This window comes from Manis pentadactyla, chromosome 6 (genome assembly GCF_030020395.1).
Source record: "Manis pentadactyla isolate mManPen7 chromosome 6, mManPen7.hap1, whole genome shotgun sequence".
Lineage (NCBI taxonomy): Eukaryota > Metazoa > Chordata > Mammalia > Pholidota > Manidae > Manis > Manis pentadactyla.
In genome coordinates this window covers 97,615,796-97,636,206 of record NC_080024.1, presented here as the reverse complement: position 1 = coordinate 97,636,206, position 20,411 = coordinate 97,615,796, and the positions used below count along the sequence as shown (strand labels likewise).

The window sequence follows — 20,411 nt, the reverse complement described above, 5'->3', positions numbered from 1 at the left end:
TTCTTGCTCGTGCTATTGTCCTACTGTCATCTTTTGACAGAATTCAATACATTGTCTCCCACAGGCAGAAAACCAACTTAGGAGATTCCTGAGGTCAGGATTTCCCGCGCTTCTTGTGAGCCTCACCTGAACACCAGAGCTGCCTAAACATCTGTACAAAATATCTTCCATTTCTGAAAACTTTAGTTATGTGAGTCCAGGAGAAATGTCATGATGAAACAGTAAACACTTAATTCCATAAGGTTGCACAAAGTGGACTTCAACCTTCGGACATCTTCCTGAATGGGAAAATGCCGTGCAGGGTCATGAACCATGGACTTTCTAGTGGAATGCTCTGGTGGATTGTGCTGGGTAGCCTGGCATCTGGGATCATGATATTTTATCACGAGAACCCTGAGAAGATACTGCTTCTCTTTTCTAAAAAGAGAAAGAAGCCCCCTGCTAGGGCTCATTCAAAAGGGTTTTTAAAATTGGAGCCAGTGAAACACGATTGTCAATTCCCAAGGTTTCCTTGGCATTTTGAAAGGCATCATTTCTCTCTCCCCTTTGACATGAAATCTTATTTGCAACACTGAGAAACATTTCCAAATAACAAGAGCAACTGCGACTCCTCAACTTCTTTGTGATTTGCAAGCAGGCAGAGACCTAACGAGCTGACGACCGCCCTCCTCCCGATGGTGGGCTGTGTGCTCCCCTTTGAGATGGGAGCACTAGGCATGATTCCCTCTGACAACCTGAAACCTTTTGCCTTGCTCCACTTTAAAGTGAAAAGGAAAGTCTTTCCACAAGATAGAGAAGTTTGGGTAGGTGAGGAGGAATTTCCAAGGGCGACCCTAGCAGCCAAAGCCTTTGGAGCACTAACCTCCAAGGAGAACTGGACCCTCCCTAAAAAACAAACAAGAAAACCCAACCTGAGTGTCTGACAAAAAAGAATGAAAGCTCTCCTCTCGAGGCCTCGCGGGGCACCTCTTCTCGCCTGAGGCAAGAGAAAGGTGGAGTGGGGTGGGGACTGTCTTCTCAGAATCCCTTTCCTCCAGCAAGCTCATCAGGGTTTGGAGGGAGGACTGCGCAGAGGGGGCACCAACCTGCACTGGTGGCCGCTCGGCCTTTGCCCCGCCTGCCTGCCAAGTTCGGTCCAGAGGGGCCACGCTCCTCGCCCCAGGGAGCAGGGAACCCGGGCTTTCTCGCGCTCAGGCGCTGTTAGGCCAGTTCCCCTCGACCTTTCAGGGCCATGAAGCGGACTTTGCCGGCACAATGGCGGGTGTCTGCGCGGGTTTCCCGCGGTGGGGCCGCGCTCCCGGAACCCCTCCCCCACCCCGGCCCCTGGGGGTGTCTCCTACCTGCTGGCCAGGCTCTGCCGGCAGTGCTGCCGGAAGGGCATCAGGTGGTAGTTCATGGCGTCCAGCAGCAGCTTCTGGCACACCGGGTCGGTGCGCATGAAATCCACGGACTGGACGCGCTCCACCAGCTCGGGGGCCGGGATGAGCGCGAAGCGGAGGCGCTTCATGAGGTCGGGCGCGTGCTGCATGCGGGCGTCGCGGTCGTGCTCCAGCCACAGCACGGACATCTGGAAGAGCGCCAGCTCCGACTCCACGGGGGGCGGCAGCGAGTCCAGCAGGGCGCGCATCTCCTCGAAGTTGAGCAGAAGCACGTCCTCCACCAGGTACTTGTTGGCCAGTTTCTTGGTCTCCTCCAGGCCGTGCAGCGCGGCGATCTTGCACACTTGCTTGTAGTTCTGCACCGAGATCTGGTCGTTGAGGAACTGCACGCAGAGCTTGGTAACCTGCGGGATGTGCAAGATCTTGCTGACCGACAGCACCTCCTCCGCCGTGTCCAGGGACAGGGTCACGTTGGCCGTGTAGAGGTACTCGAGCACCAGGCGCAGCCCCATGGCCGAGCACCCCTGCAGCACCAGGTTGTTGATGGCCCGGGGGCTGGTCAGCAGCTTGTCGTCGGGGGAGGAGGAGGGCGTCCCGGGTTCCTCCTGCGGCTGCTGCTGCTGCTGCTGCGGCTGCTGCTGCGGCGGCTGCTGGTCCTTGGGGACCCCCAGGCCGTCCTGGCCGCCGACGCCTCCCCCGAGGGGCGGGTGGCTGGAGAAGAGCGATCGGAAGTACTGCGAGCAGGAGGCCAGCACGGCCTTGTGGCAGTGGAACTGCTGGCCCTGGGCCGTCAGGGTCACGTCGCAGAACAGCTGCTTCCTCCACAGCAGGTTGAGGCCGTGCAGCAGGTTGTCGCTGTGGCTGGGGTCGAAGGTGGAGGTCCTGTCCCCGGATCTGGACATGGCGAGCTGGCTGGGCGCACCTGGCTTTAAGCCCGCCTCCAACCTGGCAGACAGGGCGGAGGGAGGGAGGAGAAGGAGGTGAGGGGTGGGGTGTGGCCGGGGGCGGGAGGGCGGAGAGCCGCAGCCGCGCGCCTCGGACCCCAGCGTGGAAGCCCATCCAGGTCCGCCCGGGTCCCGGAGCGCCGCCCAGGGGCCTGCCCTGGGCGCTGCCGCCCGCTCCCCGCGGCCCGGGCCGCCGCCGCACTTGGCCCCGCACTTTCCCAGCCCCGCCCCAGCTCCGGCGGCCGAGGCCCCGCGGCTGTGGGCAGAGGCGGGGCGCCTGGCCGGGCACCGTCGGCCGAGGGTCCCCCCCCGCCTTGCGCCCCCTGCGCTCCCCACCGCGGCCCCGTTTGGGGGCCGGGGGCGCCTGGCAGTGGCGAGGGCGGGCGAGGCCAGTGCTCCCGGTGCCCGGCGCCCCCGCGAGGGTCCAAGCGGGGTTCCTGGCAGCCTGCGCCCCGCCCCGCGCCTCCCGATCGGCTCGCAGTCCCCTGGCGCCCCGGGCCCGCCCGCATCTCCGGGCGCCGAAGTTGGGCCGGGCGCCGCCCTCCGAGGACGCGGGGCCGGGCGGGCCGGGGCCGGGGTGCGCTGTGCGCCACGAGCGCCGAGAAGTTGGCTGCGCGGGCGGCGCCGGCGAGGGCGGGGCTGGGCTGGCGGCCGGGGACCCCCGCCCGGGCCCGGGCCCGCGGCCTCCCCCGCCATGGAACTACTTCTGCGGGCGGCCGCGGCGGCGAGGCGGCGCGCCGGGTCCCACCCTGGGCTGCGCCTTCCAGGCCCCGCCGCCCGCCGGCCGCCCGAGCCCGCCGAGCCGCCGCCCGGTTGTGGGGGTTCCGCCGCGCCGCTACCCCGCGGCTCACCGGGACCGCGGCTCGCGTCCGCACCGCTGGGCTCCGGAGCGCTCACTTTACCAGCCTTCCGGGCGCCCCCGCGCCCTCCAGCGCCCGCCCGCACGGCGCCCCCGCCCCCAAAGCCCGGCTTTCCCGAACCATCTCCAGAGTCTCGGAACCGGACCGGGCCGGACCTCCCACGCGCTCCCCGCGCCGGGGTGCCCCCATCTTTGCCTGGTCCCCTTCCTCTGCTTCTCTCTTTTCTCCCCCTCATTATTTCCCCTGCTTATTTCTTGCAATAGGAGTTGTATTCCTTCGGAGCGATTCCCCGCCAACTGCCCCCACCCCTCGGATAAGGCTCTCCCTCCTCCCCCGCCAGCAACCCAAAGACACAGCCTAATACACACAAGGCCAGAAACTTACCTGCTTTCAACCGGCTGCAAAGTCAGGGCTCACTTACGCTTCCCCCAAAACCGATTGTCCTTCCTTTCCCAAGGTTTGCGCTCTCCTTGGGGTGGTGGTGGGGGGCGCCTTCTCCTTGGGGGGCACCTTCTGGTCCCGACTCCAGGCGGTCACTCTGCACGATTTATTTTGTCGTCCATCATTTGATCCCCATGAATTAGCAACAGCAAGAGAATGCAGGAGAGGGAGAAAGAGGGAGAGAGGGAGAGGGGCAGAGCTTTCTGCAAGAGAAGAAGAAGAAAAAATGTGCGTGTGACAAATTATGCTACCAAGAAACAACACATCATTATCCCTGGGCCCGGGGCGCAGTGAGTCGTGACGAGAGTAATAGGAAATCCACGGTTGGGGAGAGAAACGGTCGTGCTTGGCCAGCAGAGAGCGACCGTACAGGGGGATGGATGCTGGAGAGACTCGCAAAATTATGGCTCAAGGCTATTGTAAAAATTGTCGAGCGTAAATGACTGCGATTTCAAACATCTTTGGAAGAAAGAGGGGAAAGTGAGCCCCCCTCCGTCCCTCTCCTCTCTCCTCTCTCTATAAAGAACCGTCAAGTTTTAGTGCGCATTGCTAATTAGTCAATTTCTCTCTGCCTTCACAGGCTGGCGACTGCGCCGCTGAGCTGAAACTGCTAATTTCTGTGACCAGCTTTTTTCTTAGCTGTGATCTGGATGAATGAGTAGCTGTCTCACAGAGATGACAAAAATAAACTCTAATCCCCCCCAAAATTTCCACTACATCTTTCTCATGCATAGATTTATGATCTTCAAGCGCTCTGTGCAGTATGCCAACTTTTTTGTGTGTATATATATGTGCTGTTGTTTGCAGATTTCACTACATTGGGATGCCGTTTTTCCTGCTCCTGCTCCCCCCCCCCCGCCCCCCCATGAAATGCAGAAACTGTCTGATCTCAAACTATGCCAAGATGCCACTTTCTGGCACCTTGGTATCTGGGGCTTGGGTCTGGCTTGGAAGACACTAGCCCTTACCTAAGTGGTGAGTGGCCCAGTGTACAAATCAGGGGAGGCGGATTTAGAGCTGGTAGAAAAGAGGCCAGCCCTTCACTCTACATTTGTCTCCTTGCATTATTCAAGCTTTATGATCTTGTTGGAAAACATATTTTCTCCATCATTTTGTCTGGTTAAACAATGATCTCTGAACTTCTCTGTCAATTCTTCAACGGATAAGCGTTCAGAAGTTGCATTTTTTTTTTAATGGGAAGATCATCACATCATCAGATTTGTCTTTCAGTGAGGAGTCTCTGATTTGGAGGAGCTAGGATTAAGTACTAGGAAACCCAGCTGCAATCTCACATATGTAACCTTTATACGCTGGAGCTCATATGATGTATAAGGATGGCCACATAGAGCTCACATTTTTGACCCTGCTTAGCATGCAAAATGGACCTCAGCATGATTCTGGAATTTTAGCTGTACCAGAGATTCACGTGCATTTTGGCAGAGGGCATGTTCTCCAGGCTCACCTGGTGATGGATTAGTCCCTTACATTTATATCTGTTTTGGTTGTCAATGGGGGTTGAGGTGTCCAAGAAAGAAAGGGAGGAAAAAAAGCAGAAAAAAACAAAGGCTTGCCCTTGAATAAAATGAACATGAAAGAAAGCTGGATTTGAGGTAAATTGAGTTTTGTTTGCTATTAAATATATGAATATGATTCATGGTAATTTGATGTGTTCTGATTAGTAAACCTATTGAAATACACATCAGGGCACCTTCCTCTGTGATTTGTGAGAGAGAGAGACACCTGCATAAGGGAGGGGTAAAACTGAAAATTCTTTAGTTCAGCAATAGGGAATTCCCCATCTAGAATAATAAATGTTAACGTGCATCTGGGACCTTCGCTCTTAGATAAGTGAAGGAGGATCAGATTGAAGCATTTTCCTTCACAAAGGCCTCCTCTGCCAAGGTCCTAGGTTCTCTGAGAGTAAGACCACCTTTATTCAGACCTCACCGAGAGGCTGTTTTCTCATATTCATATTTATAATAAAAAGCCCAAATACATGGCAAAACAACAGAAAAGGGTTTTGTTTAGAGCAGAAGAAAGAAAGAGAACAGATTTTCCAAATCTTCTGGCTCTACTATATGTTTTGATTTTTTTCTTTTTTGAATTTCCCATATTTAGGTCTTGAATAGGAAGATTGTGTGATTGTATAATAAAGTCTTTTTTGGATTCTGTTTCATTAGCAATTAAGGCTGCCGAGTATGTGGAGGGTCACCAAAATCTCATACATGCAAAGTACTATTTGTATAGTATGCTTTTGATACTGATCTTTTATAAGCTTCCAATGAAGTATTTGGAACTAAAGCCAAAGGTGAACAAGAGTATTGATCACTTAAATTATTGCCATCTTTCCATTTTATCATAAAGGAATTAAGATGTATTTTGTAGACCTCTAAATACCTTGATTTTAATTTTTTAACTGAGAGGATATACTGATCACTAATTATGATTACTAGGATCTTTGTTGCTTCCAAACAATGTGAAAGTCACATTCCAAAAATTTTAACTACCTTTTAGTGTTTATTTAACAACTAGGGTAGAAAGGAAAGAGGGAGACTTGGGGCCTGTAGTTCTGAAAGCCATTGGAATGAAGTGGCCAGGCTGTTTGTTTCCTTCTGGGTTTTTAAGTTACACTATTTGAGAATGTTAAAAATTTCAGGAAAAAAATACAATTACAGCTTTTTTTAAGCAATTAAGAAAAGAATATTGATAATAAAAAATCCCTTTGTAATCTGTGCACAAACTAACATATCTATCATGTAAATCTCATACCTCCAACTCGCATTGGCTTTAATTGAAATTATCGCAGAACTCCCAAATGGTATGACACTATTTACAATAAATCCCGTTATGAAAGGTTCAACTTGCAGCAATCAGATGCTAGCTACTAAGCGATTCTAAGTATTTGAATTTTACCCTACTTCACTGTTCAACATACAGAAATTGCATCTGTGTGTTTGATCTGTCCTGCTGAGCACTATCAGCAGCTCACATCTCTGCCATTATTGTTTTTAAAATGGCAGGAAGGACGTGACTAGTCGGGAGCATTCAGCAGGATGGATTTCACATGGCATAAAAGAAGCCAGAATTGTCTTATAATAAAAAAAGTTAAATATGATCATGTAGTCATTTAATTCAAGCAGTCTTCATACTTTGATGACGTTATCAAAATTAGTCATCAATGAGTCTGTATTTAAACTATGTACAGTGGGAAGATGCTGAAGCTGCTGCCTTCCCGCAGGCTGGGCGGCCTCAGGGTGGCGCGGCCCCCAGCGGCCCCGGGCTCCGGAGCTCAGGCCCATCTCACGGGACTGGACAGACTCAGGATGATCTTCAGAGAAGTTCTGCAAGGGTTTTGATGCCTAACATGAAGGCATAGCCATACTGAAACTTTATTTTCCTCATTCTTGACTTCTGTGCTTAAGATTTACAAGTCATCACTGTGTTGTATAAACAAACGTCAGAGCCTGGCCTCCCTGGGCATCTTATGATTGGTCAACACCTCCTTCCTGTAGTGTCACCTTTAAGATTGCTGCCGTGGTAACATGGGCGGATGGAGGGAGAATTCATTCTGTTTTACACTAAAATCAAGTGAAGAAGGAACTCATAGCGCCCCCAAAACCAGGAAGTGGTAAAACCCGGACAAAACCTGTGGATTTCCAGCGCTTCATTTAAAATCTTGGGTAGACATGGCCAGAAATACTGCAAAGCCATCACCATCAAAGAGCTTATTGAAGGACAAAAAAATCTAAAATAATAAAAGCTAAGAAATAGTGCTATTGGCTAGCATTTAGTCAAAAGCCAGTGGTTTGTCATCGCCCCAGGGTCGAGCCTGACATCTTGGCCAGCGTTCCTGAGTCCCTGGATCTCATTCTAGCTCTTCAGGGAAGTCTGCCGTTACTGTTTTCTGAACACATCCCATTTCACACCTAGTGCCTGATGCTTAAGTTGTGTCTTTATGAGAGGCCTTGTTTGTCTATGTAGAGAAATCACACCCACTTCTCAAGATCAGACTCAGATTCCTTTCCGCTTTGAAACCTTTCCTGGCCGCTTGTGCAGAATATCCATAGCTAATTTTCAGTGTGCTCATGATGTGTGTGGTGGACACTAGTGTAAGTCCTTTGCATGTCTTATTGATCCTCTTGCCAGTCCCATGGGGAGGACAGTGGACTGCCGAACAGCTCAGTGCTGCCTTCTTCCTGGTATAAACACTCCATAGTAATGAGGCTCGGCTGCTCTTCCAGTCAAGAGCGGAGTCTGTCTCCCCACCCCCTGAATGTGGCTTGTTTTGGCCAGGAGAATGTGCCAGAAGTAACTCCAGGCCAGTCCCAAGTCTGAGCCTCAGGAGGCCTCAGAGGTGAGCTTCAATTCTCCCTCTTTGAACCCCGCCAGGGACAATGGGGAAAGCTCAGGATAGCCGGTGTCAGGGGAGCTACCACATGGTCCCTGGCTGTCCTGACGCTTGAACTCGATGTGTGAACGAGCCCAGTGGCACCAGGAGAGCCGACATAGCTAAGTTACTGACCCACAGAACTCTTGCGTGGAATGAACTGCCACTATTACAAGCCATTAGGTGGGGGGTGATTTGTTCCATGGTAAAATTAGCTGATACAGAATAGTACTATTATTCTAATTTTACCAGTGAACAAAATGAAGTGCAGAGAAATCAAGTAAATTTTTCAGGGTCATACAGCTTTTCAAAGGCAGAGCTGAGATCCAAGCCAATACAACTTGCTGCAGAGATTAACTGTTCCGCTCGCACACCAGCCACAGAGCAAATGCCTGCCTGCTGTGGACCTCATTCATTCACTCATCAAGCATATGCTGAGTATCTATTATACTGCAGACAATGTGCTAAACACTGAAGACACAATGATGAATAAAACTGTATCCTTGCCCTCAAGGGGCTAACATTCTATTGGAGACAGGCAGGTAAATTAGGCACACCATGTGAATAATTACAGTGCGATAATTGCTCTAATAAGGGTCTGTATAATGAACTAGTGGAGCAGAAAGAAACAGGCCCCTAACTTCCTTATTATTTCTAATAGTTTTTTGACATTTATTATTTACTGCTTTGTATTGTTAGCTGCTCACTTAGGGAAATATATTATATGATCTCAACTAGATTACAAGCTTCTAGGAGAGAAAAGCCTTGTGTTTGGTAAAATCTCTCATGGTGCATAGTCTGCATTTTGCCTGTAGTAGCTATTCAAAGGTCCCCAAAGATCAATTCAAGGAATGTACTGATGGACTATGAGGATGAATTTTCAAAATCTTAGGGTAATAGAAGAAACAGCAAGGGGCTATTTTGTAATCAGAAGCTGTGTTGGACATTTGACTAAAGTGATGTTAACGCAACGTCTACTGATTTAATAATCTTTATAATATTGGGAAATAAACAATTTATTATTTACAACACATGGTGAGTTGGGTTGAGGCCCTAGTCAGTCCTTCTCTCAGATCCTCTCCTATGGTAACCATAACTCAGGAAAGTGCTCTAAAAATTTGAGGACAGTAATTTTTATGGAAATATTAAACTACTAAACAAATGTAGCACAGAGCCATGATTCTAAGCTTGGATTCTGGAGGCAGATCACTTACAGTTGAGTCTTAGCTCTGCCACTATCCTTTTGCATGAGCTTGCGTAAATAACCTCTTTATAGAGCCCAGTTTCTCCATCTGAGAATGGGGATAAAATTATAGCTCCTGTCTCCTAGGGTTATATGATGCTTACATTTTTGCAACAATTTGTAAAAGTGCATAGAATAGTTCCAGACACATAGTGAGTGCCATGTAAATGTTTGATACACAAATACATAAAACCCATAACCCTGGTCTAGAGCTAAAAACAAATATGGGATGGAGGAAAGAATAAAGCAATCTGCTTTTGTCAGGTTTGCAGTGAATTGTGATGATATGCAAAAGACAATGGGTAACTTTAACAGAAGAGCAAGGCATTCTATGTTTCAGTTTGTTTACCTAGAGTTTTAAAAACCATCGTTCTGGAGCTCCTCTCTTTGAGGTCGCCCACACTTTCTAAGTGCATAACTTAAACTTTTTCCAACCTTTCAGAGTGCTCCTCTCTCTGGGGTTGCCCACACTTTTTAAGTGTGTAACCTTTTATTCTTAAACTCTGTCTCTCCAACCTCTCAGGGAGCTCCTTTCTCTCTGCGATCGCCTGCAGTTCTTTCTAAGTAACTTTAAATAAAACTTCTAGTCTGCTTCAAAAAAAAAAAAACATTGTTCTTTTATCTTTGGAAGTATTTGGTATTCCATCCATATGTCTTGGGTAATTGAATTTCTAAAAAAAAAAAGGATATTTCCAATTCATGATAGTTTAATGATAGGTTACATAATATATACCTGACTCTGAAAAGTTGCTTCTGGTTCTAGGCCGTCAATGCCAGGGACTCAGCTGAGAAGATGTCATTGGGCTTCAACTTCTGTCTTTGACTTTACCTGTGACTGCACAAATCACTTTTCCTTTGTAGATCTCAGTTTTCCCACATTCATAGAGAGAGAGCACTTCTTTCATTTAACTACTGTACAGGGTTGCATTGAGGAGAAGTTGACTAGAGTGAATGGTCCCCAAAGATCAATTGGGAACTTTCCTAGTGACTTGTGTAATAAGATGAAGGTTTAGATAATAGAAGAGAAAAAGGCTTCTCTGTCTAAAAACTGCCGGGAGGCTTGAGGCCAGAGGTCAGAGGTATTCAGCTGGTTATCTTTGTGCAAGTAGATACAAACAAATAAAAAACAAAGCATTTTGAGTGCATTGATAGAAATTATGTACATTCACAAATTATTTTTTACGTGCCAAATTTTTTGAAGGACTTGTAGTTCATGGGTATTTGTTTTACCGTAGAGATCTATATTCCAAGTGTTCATTGAAGAAAGGCCTGGAAGTCTTTCCTTACAAGCAACACAGTACATGTTTACCATGAAGAGTTGCCATTCAAATTTGCAAATTATTCTAATCATCTTCTCGACCCTGAAAGTTCTTTCATTTGTGGCAATATATCTTTTCTCTCTCACTAATTCTTAAAAGTGAAGACACATGTCATTGTGTTGGAGTACTCACTAGCCCACCGAACTTTTTATAGTTAATAGGAATGATCTAAGTTTCCTAATCAAATACCTATATGCTTAATCATTAAATATTTTTGTATCATTACAAGGATATCACATCTTGACGGAGGTCCCATTTCCCTTACAAATGCCCTGTTTATACCTTGAAATATCAATTTCTGCTCTTAGCTTCTTTGATATTGGTGCAAATTTCTTCAATTTTCCATTTTCAGAATAATTCTCTGCTGCTCTGTCTCATCCCTTTCACCATGACCTCTAACTCCTCCATCCCACCCTCATACACCCAAATCTATTTCTTCTTGTCTTATGCTTCTTTATAATACAGTATTTTATAATACTTCAGTAAAGTTCTTCAAACTATTCAAATTTTATGAGTTAATATTGTTATATCATTGAAATACTGTCTGAGAGTTTGAATAAACTTGGGGAATTGTTTGAGGTGACAAAGAATTCTGTTAGATATTTCATTTTGCTTTTTAAAAGAGAAGTGACTAACTAAAGGATATGTTTTCTCAAAATCCAGCTGTTAACACACAGCCACTGCTAATACAACCTAATCAATCTGACCTGACCTCTTCATTTTGTCTTTACATCTTATTGAGCTCAACAATAGAGTTAAAGCAAGGGTCAAGATAAGGACGGATTTAAGCTCTCTATGGGGCCTTAAATCCCATCTGCAAGAATATTTCATCCAGTTTTATCATGTTTTATGTGTATTAATGTCCCTGGCTTTCTAACAGTAGTCAAAAGAGCCCAAATGCTTTAAGAGAAAATGTCAAGATCACTCTTGTGCAAGGTGGAGCTCTTTAGCGTTCTCATCTTTAAGAAAAGCTTTCGATTGGGAAGGCTTTTGTCAACCTGAAAATGTGTATTCCATTGACACAAAATTCAACAGCATCTCTGAAGTAGGCAAAATTCTGTCAGTTCAATATGATATGTAAATGTTTATTTGCCCATTTAAGGAACATGTGCTGTGGATGTTTGGAGAAAAATTCAAGTATGATTTTGTAATCAATTAAATAATATGTACAGTATTTAATTTTGAAGGTTAGATTTTATTTGTGTGTGTGTTCTCCAACGCTAGTATTCCTCAGCATGTGTAACCACCAGTATTTGCCAAGTTTATTTTTTCTAAACTATTATTAATATAACATTTTATTTAGCCTTTTTTCTAAGATACAGAGGTGCTTTTAAAATAAACTTTGTATTTTAGAACAGATTTAGATCCACAGGAAATTTGAGAAGATAGCACAGGGTGCCGTATACCTAGCACTCACTGTCCCCTGTTGTAATATCTTACCCAGTGTTTGCATTGATTGCAGTTAATGAACAGCATCAGTGCATTATTATTATTAATTAAGGTCCAGAGTTCATTCAAATGTCCTTAGTTTTTACCTAACATCTGTTACCTAACTTTTCTGTTCCAGGATCCCATCCAGGATCCCACATTATGCTTGGTTGTCCTATTTGTTTAGGTTCCCTTGTTGTTCAGTTTCTCACACTTTCCTTGTTTTTGATGACTTTCACAGTTTTTAGAAGTACTGATTATATTACCAGAGGCATCAGAATGCCTCTCCATTGGGAGTTGTCTGGCGTTTTTCTCATGTTTAAATGGGATTACCCATTTCTGATGGAGGTAAAATCCCACTTTAATCACATAATACCAAGGGCTCGTGTGATCAACAGGACCTATAACCACTGATGTTAAATTTAGTCATCTCGCTGAGGTAGTATTTGCCAGGTTTCTGGACAGTAAAGGTATTGTTTTTTTTTCTTCCCAAATTTCTTGGATAGAAATCAATATTTATCACCCACACTTAGGAAGTGAGGAGTAAGGGTCCAGCTCCTTAGGGTGCAGCACCTTTATGAAGTATTTGGAATTTGTCTGCGTGGAAAATTTGTCTATACCCACCCACCCTATTTATGTATTTAATCATTTATATCAGTAGCGACCCTTGGATATTTATTTTGTACTTGGGGTTATAATCCAATACTTCTTCATTTGGGTGCTGGAGCTGTTTCAGCCTTGGCCGAAGGGAGGGCTTTCAGGAGGCTCCAGTACCCACACCCCCCGGTTTGTTCATTCGTTTGTTCGTTTGTTCATTCCTTCCTTCCCTCCTTTCTTCTTCCAGGTGTGGAAAGGCACTGAATATTCACCTTCTGTGTTTCACACTCAGTCTTAGGACCAACCCTCTCCAGGGACTCACTTCTCTGTATGGAGATGGTTCTGGAGATGAAGCTCTGGGCAGGAGGTGTGCCAGTTGCTTCTCGAGAGCTTCCTTTGGACCATCTCAGTGGGCAGAGTGTGGAAATGACTGCGTGTATACTAACCCTGTGTGTGTACATATCTGCATATATTTCTGTAGGTAGCCATCTACATCTGTATTAAGCTAACTCTGAGCTCATGCCCACATCTCCACCTGTAATCCATTACCAGCAAACTTTAACTTGAATAACTTATATGGGAAGACTGTGAGGAGAAGGAGGGACAGCTGGCATTGTCCCTACTTTGGGACTGATGAGATGATAGACTCCCTGAGCTCTCACAGCATGTAAACAAGAGCTCTTATGGGGGATCAAACTGCATCCTGTAGCACCAGTTTTCAGACTAACTATTTAATAGGGTGAGACTTCAAGTGCTTTTAGTGTAACAGTTGGAAAATGCATACTTTGCAGTGGAAGTCCAGTATCTTTTCAACAGGAGACATGCCAGGATTCTGTCACTTTAGATGGAGCACTCCTATTGATAGGAGGCTATAAGAAAGAGCATCTCGGCCTTGCCTGGTTGTACTGCTATAAACATTGATTAACCTGGAAGTTTCTAGAGCAGGCTGATCATACCTACAGTTGATCTAATAGTTCCATGCCCAGTGGGAACAGGAGAAAAGAGGATAGGATTTGGAATATAAAAAAATAGATTTGAGGATCACTTCCATCATTTATTGATAACATTAATAGTCCAGTGCCTCTAAACCTTAGTTTTCTTATTAATAAAATGCGATAATATTAAATGCTATGACATTTATTTTTTAAGGGCAATGTAACAATCAGGAAAACTAACATGTGAAGTAACTTGTGAACTGGTAAGGCAATAATGCAGGAAGTATTAATCTTTATATTGTTTTAAGTGGAAGGAGATCACACTCACATAGGTACCTGGCAGTAATATAACATGGTGGTTGAGAATGTAGGCTCTGGAGAGGAATTGCTTGGGTTAATATCACAACCACACAATTTACTAATGATGTGACATTAGGCAAGAATCTTAATTTCTCTGAGAATCAATTTTATCATAGGTTAAATGGGATTCATTTATCCCATAAGCTTATTGTGAGAGTTCAGTGGGTATAGGCCTTGTACATGGAAAACATTCAATATTGATTTGGCAAACCCTAAGTAACTGATTCACAAGAGAACTGAGAAATAAATCTATCCCGATATTAACTTTACTTGGATTTCAGTTTAATCATCTATGGATTTGGGAGGGGGATTTTGGGGTTGCTAATGTTCTTTTAGCTCTAAATCTCAAATTCTGAATTCTATTTCCTTGAAATGTCTGCTGAGACACAGGATATAGGCGCCCGGTTCATGAGGCAGAGCCTGGGTAAGTTACCTTCAAGGGAGGCGAGGGACTGGGTCTCCCAAGTGAGCGCTGAGGGGCCTCAGATAAATACATGCCAATTCAATGGTCAGGCGAGGCTTTGTCCTAGGAAGTCCCTCACTTGCACGGGCCCCTTGCAAGGCTGTCAGAGGGGCCCTAGCAATGTATAAAAATAAAAAAATATGACATTTTCATTGTATTCAATCAAAATCGCTCTCTTTTTCTACTTTGACTTATTCTTATGTCAGATGGTGTTGGAGGGGTTATGAACATTTTTGAGGCATGGTAGAAAGGAAGTGAATGCATAGTGTGGATTGAGGCGTAGTGTGTAGGAGGACGTATTTATGCATTCACAATTATTTCCACGTGGAGTTGAGTCATTGCCAGCTGCCCCATGAAGGAATGACCAGCTGAGACACCCTGGCTTCCCACTGTGCTGCCTCTGACAGCAGCAAGGCAAGAAGCGTAGGGAGTCCCACTGTGATATGAATGTGTACTTCTGCAACAGCCCTTGACAAGTATTTGGGGCAGTTAAGAAAGCTTCGGGGTATTTAAGATGGTTCCCTGCACAAGGAAACTTGAAGTCTTACAGCTCATATATGAAAGAAACTTACAGAATTTCCCCAAACATGTCATACTACTGATACATACAAATTGGGAAGCTGAAAGAAATTGTCTAGGTTATCAATAATAAAAAAGCAAATTTTTGTCAATCATGTCAGAAGAAAGACTAAAAAGGCTAACTGATCTTATTTTTCTCTCGAAAATGGTATTACAAAACCTTCATCATTGTGCAATTCAAGACTATAAAGTCAACATTCCGAGGAAGTGAGTATTAGAGAGGTGTGTGTCAGGCAGTTCATTAGTTAAAATATGTTATCTTTGTGGATTCTGCAGTCTATGTGGTAATGCTGGTTTTTAAAAATTTGTAATTTTAGGCACCAGAGAATGCATTTGCACCCCTGTATTACCCCACATTTGCTTCTTTGAGAATCCTGCCAAGTCTGTAACAAGTAGCCATGGAAGAGATGGATTTCTTTGAGGCACAAAGATTCAGGACTGAATATATATTTCCTGTTGGACCGTTTGTATTTCAGGAACCTGCGTGACAAACACAGGGGTCTCCTCGAACCTGTCCGCATGGCCCCCTTTCCTGCTGGCCTGGAGGAATTCTGTGGGCCCCAAGGGTGGGCAACATGCTACTTGGAGCCATGCACGCAATTAACTTCTTACCGCTGGGACAGGAAACTTGAACCTGTTTGTTCCAGTTGTGCTGGTACATAGATGGGTTCCAGTAGGCATTAGTCATTCATTCATTCATTCATTCATTCAACAAAATACTTAGTGCTAAGTGTACGATGACTCCTACATTTGTATGTTGTTTCTTAGAACAAGCACTTTGAGGTCTGTGTCATGAAGAACTGACACTGTGTGGAAGTCTGATCGTCTTAGCTCTGCCATTTACAGGTATGTTTCTGAAATCTGCAGAGACCTAGACACACTTCTGGTATCATAATTCCTAACTTGGCTTTTCTGGAAATCATACAGATTCATGATAGCAATTCAGCAATTCAGCAACTTTCACCCCAAATTGCTTTATTTATTGACCACATTTCAGAGTCTTAGGATGTATTTATGCTAAATGAATTTCCTAATAAAAATTCAATTTATGAAGGTGATTTAAAAACTGCCAAACTATTTTGGAAAATAATGTACTGTTGATCAGAACATCTGAAAGACAATTTAGGTAGTTGAGTTCTCTATTCCAGGGTAGACATGGTGATTTTGTATGTATGTATGCATGCATGCATTTATACATGAGTGTGCTCACATGTATGTACACATGCAAATCACACATTTACATAATACACAGCTACATACATAATATACATACATAGCACATCTAATTACTGTATATGCACACTTTGTAAAACTTAAGAATTACTTTACCAAACTTTGGAGGGTATGATCTATTAAAATATTATTTTAGGACCAATGTAATAGCTTTAGGGAAGTAAAAAGTATTACATGTCTCCTATGACCTATGTGGATTCTACTAAGAATGTACACCAGTTTGCGCAGTGGCTTTGTGTATTTCCCAAGAGTGGGACACCAGGTGGCAGATTCCTACATTTAGCAACTATAAAATCTCACTCTACCCTCCACATATTTCAGAGTACACCATCAGTTTCCAGAATCCAGATTCTTGTGCGGTTCTGCCTCTCAGCCTGAAGGGCATGGAAGGAATATGCTTGGGCTTTCGGCACCCGTCTCTGGCATCTGAGCTGCAAATGGTGGCCAATGGGTCTGAGCTGCAGATCAGTCAGAGTGTGCCTGATCAATCCATCCTCTCCCAGCTGCAGAAAACACTAGCCTGTTGTAACAATAGCCTGGTCAGAAATTAGCAGGAGCCTGTGCCTGTCTTCCACGATGCCCTGTGCATAGGAGACTGTCCTGTTTGCTCCCCTGCATACCCTACTGAGAAGATGCACAGTTCCACTAAGAGGGCCCAAGGGTGGCTGAAATAATTCCTGGAGTTAGAGCCTACTGTAAGCTCTCATGCACTTACCTTGCTGAAGAAAATGAATTTACTACGTGGAATCACACTCTTCCTAAAATATCCCTGGGTCTCCAAAACCAACAGATACATAACAAACAAAAGAATACTTATAGACACTGACCTATGAAGTCATTTTCCTAAAATACCTACAGTTTTTTATTATGAAACAGAAAAATTAATTAAACCTGTGGTTTACCAGACAATTTCTTTGTCAAATCTCAAGAAATTGCACAGTAAATTGTATACATGCATCACACATGAACACCAGAGGACCATAACAAGCTCCGTATTCCCAGCCTGCTTCTCCTGCATCCAAACGGTAGCTTCTGTTCTCAAGAGCAGTTCTATATCTTTTTGAAGGCTTTCATAAAATATGGCCACTCATTTATCTATCAAACTAAGTAGAAATAATTGAAACACTTAATGTGCACAGTAATAAAGAAATGCATGAATAACTTCATTATTAATGTCTATTGATTATTTATGCTTTCAAATAGGCAAGTGTAACTGCTAATATTTTTAGCATGTAAATCTGTATGTATATTTTGGTTTTACCTGTTTATTGGCCAATTTACAGTCTACATTATGGGCATTTTTATTGCTTTACACACTTATTTGATATGCACCTAACCAGTGTCCGTGTCCCAAATGACTAGTGTTTATTCAGTTCGATTATTATGTTACATTTCTGAGCTTATTTTCCCTTTGGAGAACTAACTGTACAAGGAAGCCCAGTAAATCTTTACTTAAAAATTCCAAACTTTAGATTGATTTCAGCAGTGAGTTTGTATTGATCTCAAAAGCTTTGCGTTCCTAACTAAAAACTAATCTTTATTTCACCCTTTAGTGACTGCAGCCATAAATATGCTCACTCCTACCAGTGTGGAGTGGATTAATGGTTATTGGAGATCTGGGCTTCCAACTGAGCCTGGGAAACCTTAACCTTTGGAGGACAACACTCAGGCATTACCCCTTGTCAGCTCTAAGCTCTGGGTCCGTTTTTGACATTTACCTGAGTGTTAAAGAGGAAGCAGAGCAGAGACTGGGGAATAAAGCTCCAGAGATTCTGCTTGGTTATCAATCATTCACAGTTAGATTGACTGCCGGTCCAGTCCTGGTCCTGTTGTTCCTGGCCATTAGAGTCACTGAAAGGCCGGGCGCTGCCCCTCTGCTGTGGAGCCCAGGTGAGCCCCTGGGGAAGACCTTGCCACCTGCCTCCAAGGAGGGGCTTCCACACTGCGAACACCCATTTTCATTGTCACTCCAACCTTGCTGTACCGATGGAACTAACATTCTGGGGAGTATGTCCAGCCCATTTGCAGGATCTAATAAGGTTAGCAAGGAACAGAACAGAATTTGTTATCAAGGGATGATCAATGAACATTCCAGGCAGACATTTATTTCATCTCTCAGACAGATAGCTGACACATGGTCAGGAGGCCGTTTCTCAAAGAGCTGTCCTTGGTGCCCCCAGGTCACAGAAGCAACCGAGAGCCAGCGCTTAGGTTCTGTCAGTGCCCCTCTCCGAGCCACAGGTCCAGGTTCTGTTGGTGCCCCATTCCGAGCCACAGGTTCCCCAAGGGGTGAGGCGGTATCACAGCCTGAGCCCTGCAGCAGTAATGTTGGTGTGTTTTCCCCTTTACCATCGACTATGCTGGGAACTAAGAATTCTTACTTGAACCTGATGGCAGAAATTACGATTAGCTAACCCAAAATCCATATTTCTCTTTCTTTTCAGTAATGAAACTGTAAATTTTCATCCAAGCCCTTTGCTGCCCAGTTATCATTTCCCTGCATTCCTGATAGCAGGACCCAGGAGGGGCTTTGTGTGGGACTTGTGTCTCCCTTGAAGGGTGGGAGCGGCTGCCCCTTCCCTCTGGTCTGCCACTGGGAATGGGCCCGTATCAGCTGGCACCTTGGCAGCACATCGTGGACCGCGAGAACAGGGCTGATCCCTGGGGAGGGCGGGCCGGAGAGACTGAAGGGCCTGGGGCCCTGCCGATTCCACGAAACCACTGCATGGTCCTGGGCTGCCTGTGACGGGCTCTCTTTCACATGAGAAAATAAAACCTAGGCATTTAATCCCTCACTGGGGGAGGGAAGTCACTGTTGATTCATAATGGAATGAGATTACTGACTGGTACTGACCCCACTGAGGGTCATGGGGTCACTTCAGGCAACATCACTTCTGATGACCCCAACTTTTCCCAAGCATTATTACTGACTGAGGGTGAGGGTTGGGTCTGAATATCAGCAGTGGCCTGGCCACGGGCCTGGGAGTCGGGGCGCTTCAGGGCTTGCTCTTATCTCAGGAAGGTGTGTGTGCTCCTGGCCGTGGTCCACAGAACAGGGACGGGTTTGCAGTTGGCCAGAGGGGCTCTCAGAGGGTGGCAGCCCCAGGACACGCATGCATTCCAGAGGCTAGACTGCCTGCTAAGGCCATCGATTGCTTAGTGATGCCCCCACACTCTGTGAGGTTAGCCCTGGTAAGACGGAAGGCTAGGGCTGATCCATAGGGATGCAGTGCGGTGCCTTAAAGCCGGAGGCTTACTTAAAGTGTTCCGTTTATCTTGAGGAAGAAAAGATTACACTCCTTTCTTCCATCAATAATTCTATTTTTTTCTGTTCCCAGATCTGATGCTATGCAATCATTATATTTGTAGGGACAGCACTTCATTCCTTGCCATCATGATTCTTAAGATAATGTGCAAATACAGCAAGCGAGAGTCTGCTTCCTTCCTGATGGTGGCAAAGTCATTGAAGTCATTTATTAGAGGCTTTTCCCCTTTTGTCTTTTCTCCCTCATTCTGTTCAACATGCAGCTACGACCTCTAATGTGTTTACCTCTATTGATGCATTGATTAGTGGGATGGTAATGCATGAACTTGCACAAATGATTAGTTACTAAATTTCATGTTCCAACACCTAGTGTGGCCTTGGTTATGTTAGAATAGGGGGTCTAAAAGTATGGTCCCTGGACCAGCAGGGTGTCAGCTCCTCAGGGAACATGTTAGAAATGAAAATTCTTGGACCCCACTCCAGATCCACTAATCAGACACTGGAGGTGGGACCCAGCAATTTACTCTTACAAGCCTTCTGGCTGATTCTGACACCTGTTCAAATTCGAGAACCAGTGTTCCCTTTAAACCCACCAGTGATGTTTAAAAGTATGTTCCCTAGTGTTCCCACACAAGTGAAATCTTAGAGAGACTCCTACATGTTGGTTACTGAACATTGAATTATATATTACTTTTATCTCATCTATCTCAGTTACAGATAACTGGGCCAGGTAGTAAGATGACCCAATTTGTGCTAAAATAGCATTAATAATAATAACAGCTAACATTGTATACCACTTCTTCAGTCCTCAAAGTGATGACATGTTAAAAAGTTCATTTGATTGTACAATGGATTCAAATATACCATCTTAGTCAATGTAATTTAATTGCAGGAAAAAATAATAAACACAAACTGTTGCAGGACCATGTTTTATTCTTTTTCTTTGTCTCTATATCTCTGGTTCTCTGGCATGAGAAA

The 20,411-nt window shown here is 45.2% G+C and overlaps 1 protein-coding gene across 1 annotated transcript in view; it reads right to left on the bottom strand.

Moving 5' to 3' along the window:
• KLHL14 (kelch like family member 14) overlaps positions 1-4,191 on the bottom strand; it is a 90,115-nt gene extending 85,924 nt beyond the window's left edge. Inside the window, exons 1-2 of the mRNA XM_036885501.2 lie at positions 3,568-4,191; positions 1,341-2,324 (exon numbers count right to left, since the gene is read on the bottom strand). Coding sequence (XP_036741396.1) covers positions 1,341-2,281 — 941 coding nt within the window. The 5' untranslated portion in view covers positions 2,282-2,324; positions 3,568-4,191. The remainder of the gene's footprint in view (positions 1-1,340; positions 2,325-3,567) is intronic.
• Between the last annotated feature and the right edge of the window lie 16,220 nt (positions 4,192-20,411).